Here is a 7,500-nt window from a genome sequence, read left to right as displayed (position 1 = left end):
GTTTATGACCAACAACGCTCTGTAACAAAATGCCAGACTCCAACTCTGCTCAAGTTATTCTTAGCTTTCGAAGTTATGAATCTGTGTCAACATTAAATAAAATGGTAAGTACAAGAAAAGACACTGTATGTTGGTAAAATACAGAATTTGAGGACAGTATTGATGGTCTGAATCATTACTGGAAATTGATCAATAAAAGTGTAAAAGAAACATAAATATCAGATTTGTAACGAGGAATGAAATTTAAAAAAAAAATTTTTTTAATTAAACATCTGGATTCTTGTCTTTCTTCAGAGAGGATGGACACTAGAGACTTTTATATTATCGTGAAAATTAGGAAAAAAAATTTGAAATTTAGCAGCTGTGGTGATAAGGCCTTCATATTTACTCCTGCTTCGAAGAAAAGTACTGTGTTTTGGGGTATGTAAGTTGAATTTTTCAGACCAAAAATTCCATGTGAAATGCAGCAGGACTTGAAAAGATAGTGACAATGTTTGAATGTTTACACAACATGTTTATACTATATACTATGATGGCTTGTATGCCAGGAAGTATGAAATCCATTGAATTTTTCACTCCTCACAGTACATTAAAAAAAAAATCACTGTTGTTTATTTTTTCTTCTACAAAAATTTTTCAAGCTGCAGAACTTTTTTAGTCTGCTGTGAAGATGAAAGAAGAGACTGACTTTAAGGATGTGAGTCTGTGTCAGAAAAAAAAGGGGGGGGGGGGGGAATTGAGAGAAAATTTAAGTTTTTTGCAGTATAAGTGCAGGAGTGGCTATGTGGTAAGTAGCTTGCTTACCAACCACATGGTTCCGGGTTCATTCCCACTGCATGGCACCTTGAGCAAGTGCCTTCTACTATAGCCTCGGGCCAACCAAAGCCTTGTGAGTGGATTTGGTAGACGGAAACTGAAAAGAAGCCTGTCGTGTGTGTTATATATATATATATATATATATATATATATATATATATATATATGTGTATGCATATGTTTGTGTCTGTGTTTGTACCCCCCAACATCGCTTGACAACCGATGCTGGTGTGTTTATGTCCCCGTGACTTAGCAGTTCGGCATAAGAGACTGATAGAATAAGTACTAGGCATCCAAAGAATAAGTCCTGGGGTCAATTTGCTCGACTAAAGGCGGTGCTCCAGCATGGCTACAGTCAAATGACTGAAACAAGTAAAAGAGTAAAAGAGTATACTGATAAACTAGTTGTTTGTCAAACCAATGATGGACTTCTATGTGATTGAGCTTGTTGGTAAAACTAGTAGTCGAATCATTTTCTAATTTCATATATATTATCTTAATAGTAAGAGTATGCTCAGTAACTTAGTTTTGGATATATGAAATGAAGATAGGATCGTCACAGCTGAACAAAGATTAGTCATAGAGGGTGGACACGGGAAAACTATGCGATGACACCTGAAACTACCTATTTAGCACACAGGTGGAGTAAATAAAGCTGAACCACACCAGTTATAATCAGTATTAATGAACTATCAATGGCTGGAAAGGAAGTTGTTGTAGGAAGTAGTTAAAATAAAAGGGAAAGAGTAACTCACCTGAAACGCTCACCTGGCTTTTACAAGGGGTTTGATTGCCTTCAACGCACCTGACAGGTGAAATAAATAAAGACAAATTGTGAATGACAGTAAACAAGAATTAATTCAGTAATTCGGTACAAAAATAGCCCTTAATCAAATTTAGTATCATTATCATTTAATGTCTACTTTTTTATGCTTGTATGGGTCAGACGAAATTTGTTGTGACAGATTTCCTATAGCCATACGCCCTTCCCGTGGCCAACCCTCCCCTGTTTCCAAGGTAATATTTCTCCAAGGCCAAATGTTTTTCATGGAAGACTTGGAAATGAACAACCTTGTTTGTCATAATCCACCAAAGGCCAAAATACCCCGTAAAACAATGATGTTCTAAAGACCAAAATCCTACCAATAATACTTAATCCACCAAAAGACCACAGTGCCCTGCCAAGACCAAAATTTCCTAAAGATCATAAACCCTGAGGCTGAAATATTTGGAAATATCAGAGACCAAGACAGAGAAAGCAGTAAATTTTCAGATTAACACCCGCACGATTTTCACTAGGGTGTTAGGGTTAGGGTTTTAGGGTCAGGGTTAGGGTTTTAGGGTTAGTTTTAAGGTTACGGTTAGGATTAGGGTTAGGGAATTCCGTCCGTAACCCTAACCGTAACCCTAACCCCTAACCCTAAAACCCTAACCCTGACACTAAAACCCTAACCCCTAGTGAAAATCGTGCAGGTGTTAATCTGAAAATTTACCGCGAAAGCAAAGTGAGGAGATGAAATGAGTTATAAGATATCAGGGGTCCAGAGACTACTTACATAGTTTTCCCCATTACTTCAGCAGTGGTGCGTCGCTGTAGCTCCCTCATGTAATTGATGATACGAGAGTTAGTTGTAATCAGATTCTTTGATGCTTCCAGCTTCTGGCTTGGGTTTTTGGCTGCAGCCAATAGTTTGGTGGTCCCTTCTCTCATTTTGATTTCATGATCAATTTTCTGTTGCAAGTCAGTGTCCTGAAAAATAAAAATAAATAAATAAATAATTATAATAATAATAATAATGGTTTCATTTATTTGCCACACAGAGAAAAGGATGAGGGGGACGATAAAAAGGCAGCTTGTGAAGACTTATTGAGGCAAGCGAAAGCGAAATCGGGATGGCACCTGTGCCCAGCATCGCCTTTCTGGCACTTGTGCCCGTGACATGTGTAAGGATTTTCAAGTGAGATCGTTGCCAGTACCCCTGGACTGGCTCTTGTGCGGGTGGCACGTAAAATACACTATTTCGAGCGTGGCCGTTGCCAGTACCTCCTGACTGGCCTTCGTGCCGGTGGCATGTAAAAGCACCCACGACATTCTCGGAGTGGTTGGCGTTAGGAAGGGTATCCAGCTGTAGAAACCCTGCCAAATCAGATTGGAGCCTGGTGTAGCCATCTGGTTTCATCAGTCCTCAGTCAAATCATCCAACCCATGTTAGCATGGAAAGCGGACGTTAAACGACGATGATGATGATAAAATGAAATGATTACATCAAAGAAAGTAAGTATACACTGAAAAAAGAAGGGATATATGCATAACATACAAAGGCTAAAAAAAAAAAAAAAAGGTATCATTCCTGTGTCCATCACACCTTGGTTTCCAGAATACAAATTCACCTAGCTTTAGGTATGTACTACAATTGCTACATACCTACACTTGCATGGCTTAAGCTTTGAGACAAGCATATGACGACTGGCAGCTGAGACAACTACAAAGAAATCATGAGTGTGTGGATGGAATGAGACATTTGGGCACAGCTGTTTTGGCATTGCCTATTTGGCATTGCTGATATGACACCAACGACATTAGATATTTTAATATTTCTCGTTCTCTCTTTCTCTCTCAGTATATTTCTGCACATGCATGCATGTGTGTGTGTGTGTGTGTGTGCATTTCCTCCATGATCACTCCAACATGTGATGTGTGATACACCATGCACCTGTACAAGCAATGTCAATTTGTTGGAGGGAGCACAAACAGTTGATCAGGCTGTTTAGCAAAAAAAACTGTGGAACCCTCTCTCTCCCTCAGATCAAGAGACTACAGTTAAATAATATATGGTAAGTAGATTGCTGACGAGCCGCATGGTTCTGGGTTCAGTCCCACTGCGTGGCACCTTGGGCGAGTGTCTTCTACTATAACCTCGGGCCGACCAAAGCCTTGTGAGTGGATTTGGTAGACGGAAACTGAAAGAAGCCTATCGTATATATATACATATATATATATATATATATATATATATATATATGTATGTATGTGCGTTTGTTTGTGTGTCTGTTTGTCCCCCCACCAACATCGCTTGACAGCCAATGCTGGTGGGTTTGCGGCCCCGTAACTTGGCGCTTCGGCAAGGGAGACCGATTGAGCGGGTGCTGGACTTACAAGGGGTGGGTCCTGGGGTCGATTTGCTTGACTAAAGGCGGTGCTCCAGCATGGCCACAGTCAAATGACTGAAACAAGTAAAAGATTAAATGAGTATATACATATGTGTGTGTGTGTGTGTGTGTGTGTGTGTGTGTGTGTATATATATAGGGGGGGAGGTAAAGGTTGAGAGTGAGGGGACAGGCAGCGACTTCCCATCCAAGCTCTCTCTCTACTATAAAGAGAATTTTAGTTTGAGATATGAAGGCATGCCAAAGGTTGCAGCAGGAAGACATGTTTGATATATAAAAGACATTATCAGGTTATAGTAACAGTTTTGGGTAAATAAACATAATTAGAGAGAACTGGGTGGGAGGAAAATGTGTGGTATGATAGGAATGTAGAAAGAGATGGAGGGGGGGGGCAGATGAACATTAGAGATGAGAGAGGGGGGAGAGAGAGAGAAGCAGAGAAAAAGAGAGAGGGAGAGATGAACATCACAGATGATAGAAGTAGAGAGAGAAAGATAGAAAAAGAGAGGGGTAGAAAGAATGAGAGGAAATGAGTTAGGGAAATATGGGGATCAGGAAGCAGACTGGAAGGGGTGAGGGTGGAGAAACAAGGTGAGTGAGATAGGGAGTAAGAGGGGGGGGGGCGAGGAACAGAGGAAAATGAACATGAAAAGCACACACACACACACACCTCATCATGTCCACTAAAAGTGTAGAATCAGACATTCCTTGAAATAAGACCAGCATAATAAATATGTCAACAGAAAACACCCAACCCAAGCATTTACTCTTTTTTACTCTTAATTGTTTCAGTCATTTGAATGCGGCCATGCTGGAGCACCGCCTTTAGTCGAGCAAATCGAGCCCCCCCAGGATTTATTCTTTGGAAGCCTAGTACTTATTCTATCGGTCTCTTTTGCCGAACCGCTAAGTTACAGGGACGTGAACACACCAGCATCGGTTGTCAAGCGATGCTGGGAGGACAAACACCCACACACATATACATACACATATATATACGACAGGCTTCTTTCAGTTTCCGTCTACCAAATCCACTCACAAGGCTTTGGTCGACCCGAGGCTATAGTAGAAGACACTTGCCCAAGGTGCCACGCAGTGGGACTGAACCCGAAACCATGTGGTTCGTAAGCAAGCTACTTACTACACAGCCACTCCTGCACCTATTTGGAAATTAAAATTAAAAAAAGGAACCTCAGAAGTAAATGATAGTAGGTAGGGGGCAAAGAACAAATGGAGGGTTAAAAAAGTGGGGTACGTTTTTAAAGATTTTAGGGGTTTTGTGTTTTATGAGAATGAAGTGTCTTCCTGTCATTTATCCAAACCAACAAAAGAACTTCATATGAGATATCCTATTAGATTTACACAGTCTCCATCCACCAAATTCACTCACAAGGAAATTGGTTGGCCCAAGGTTACAATAGAAGACACTTGGCCAAGGTGCAGTTCAGTGGGTTTGAACCCAAAACTGTTTGGTTGCAAAGCAAGCTTCTTAGCCACACAACCAGGCCAGCATTTATATTCAAAGAAGAATATTCCTTCCATTACTTCTTAGTTTCTTTCTTTCTTCAAAGAAACTCTACAAGTATTTAATCATTTCGTTTGTCTCCCTTCTCTTAATTTCTTTGAACACTTTCAATAATACATCCAAATGCACACATGCATCACTCCCATAAACACACATGCAATTCACAGCTGCACACGTACACTTCTACCCACCCTTCAGGTTGTGTATATGTGAAGGCATGGCAGCAGTTAAGAAGCTTACTTCCAAACCTTGTGATTCCGGGTTCAGCCCCACTGCATGGCACCTTGGGCAATTAAGTGTCTTCTATTATAGCGCCAGGCTGACCAAACTCTTGAGTGGATTTGGTAGACAGAAACTGAAAGAAGCCCACCATACGTGCACACACACACACACTGTGAGAGAGAAAAAGACACACACGTGTGTTTGTCCTCCAGCACTTGACAACTAGTGTTGGTTTGTTTATGTCTCATAACTGAGCAGTTCAGCAGAAGAGTCTGATGAAATAAGTACCAGGCTTTAAAACAAAAACAAAAAAAAAGAAAGAAAATTAAATAAATACTGGGGCCGATTTCTTTGACTAAAACCCATCAAGGCAGTGCCCCAGCATGGCCACAGTTCAATGACTGAAACAAAAGTTAAAAGAAAAAAGAAAAAAAAGACACAAATAAATAACACACACACACACACGTATTTTGAATCCTGTTTTATAAACCATATCACAGATATAGTATAACGTAACATAATACCTAAACAGATTGGTAGGCAAGATACACTTGGTAGGCTGTGGCACACAAGTTGGGGCACAAAACTATAGAGATTTGTGTGTTAAGGTCAAAATTTACTTTTATTTCACATTTTTGAAATTATGTCTTCGTAGACCGGCTTCTTATGTATTCCGAGATGAGGATATGACGTAGGCTCTGTTTATAAAAAGCTAATATTTCCTGTATTGTACGTAGCAGTACTTAGCGTTACATATTACATACGCACGTCTTTACTGCAAGCCTCTACCACCACCACTACCACCACTACCTACACATCTTTCTCTCTCTCTCTTGTAATCTAAACCTGCCTTAAACCGAAATATTCAAGAGTTTTAAATATAGAAATATAAAAAGACTATATGAGACAGCAGTTCAGTTGCTTGCTTGGTTGGTCTTCTTGTTTTTTTGTCAAGTTCGTGTCTCAGTCAACACGTTCGTCGTATGCAAACTGCATCATAAAGTAATACCCGAATGCAATGCAATTATTTTGCACGAGTTCTTGCATTACATGTTGCATGGTAATCATGGTGACGGCATAGAATTTTCTCCATGTCCACCCCCCCCCCCCACCAGCCCTAAACAAAATACACACAGAGCAACGACTGAGTTGTCTACATGATCACTCAACCTGCTAGAAATAGCAGTCCAATCTTCCAACTCGTCCCCCCCCCCCCACTATATCCACTACCCTCACAGTGCTAGGGAAACATGTTGGATGTGATCCTGGATTCCTTGCATGTAAGAGGAAAAAGACTGGATGGTCATGGCTGAAATGCTTTTTTGATCACAGTTTTGTTCAATCGGAAGGTCACTGACTGAGTTAAAAAAAAAACAAAAACAAAATTCAAATCATCAATTAGACTTCTTATCAGTTACTTGACTTGCTGAAAACAGAAGTCAAATCACCCCACCCCAACCATTTTGACATACAACTTCCCAGTGATTTTTAACCCTTTGTTTTTCCCTTTTGATTTCAAAACACACTGGGGCCAACTTGGCAAATCATCTTTCTATGGTCGATAAAAAAAAAGAGTATCAGTCACATAATTGTTGTTGTTGGCACTCCATCGCTTACAACGTCGAGGGTTCCAGTTGAGCCGATCAACGGAACAGCCTGCTCGTGAAATTAACGTGCAAGTGGCTGAGCACTCCACAGACACGTGTACCCTTAACGTAGTTCTCGGGGATATTCAGCGTGACAAGGCTGACCCTTTGAATTACAAGCT

General features: G+C 40.4%; 1 protein-coding gene across 3 annotated transcripts in view; it reads right to left on the bottom strand.

The window, feature by feature from the left end:
* Nucleotides 1-7,500, bottom strand: part of LOC106877941 (rhotekin) — a 141,378-nt gene that overhangs the window by 11,987 nt on the left and 121,891 nt on the right. For all 3 annotated transcript variants that reach the window (XM_089362286.1, XM_089362285.1, XM_089362287.1), the window contains 2 exons: nt 2,373-2,566; nt 1,572-1,621 (listed from right to left, as the gene is read on the bottom strand). In XM_089362286.1, the coding sequence (XP_089218412.1) occupies nt 1,572-1,621; nt 2,373-2,566 (244 nt within the window). The remainder of the gene's footprint in view (nt 1-1,571; nt 1,622-2,372; nt 2,567-7,500) is intronic.

The sequence above is a fragment of the Octopus bimaculoides genome, chromosome 14 (genome assembly GCF_046866305.1).
Source record: "Octopus bimaculoides isolate indiv1 chromosome 14, ASM4686630v1, whole genome shotgun sequence".
Taxonomy (NCBI): domain Eukaryota; kingdom Metazoa; phylum Mollusca; class Cephalopoda; order Octopoda; family Octopodidae; genus Octopus; species Octopus bimaculoides.
Note: the sequence above shows the minus strand (reverse complement) of the source record. Positions and strands in the feature narration are given on the sequence as shown.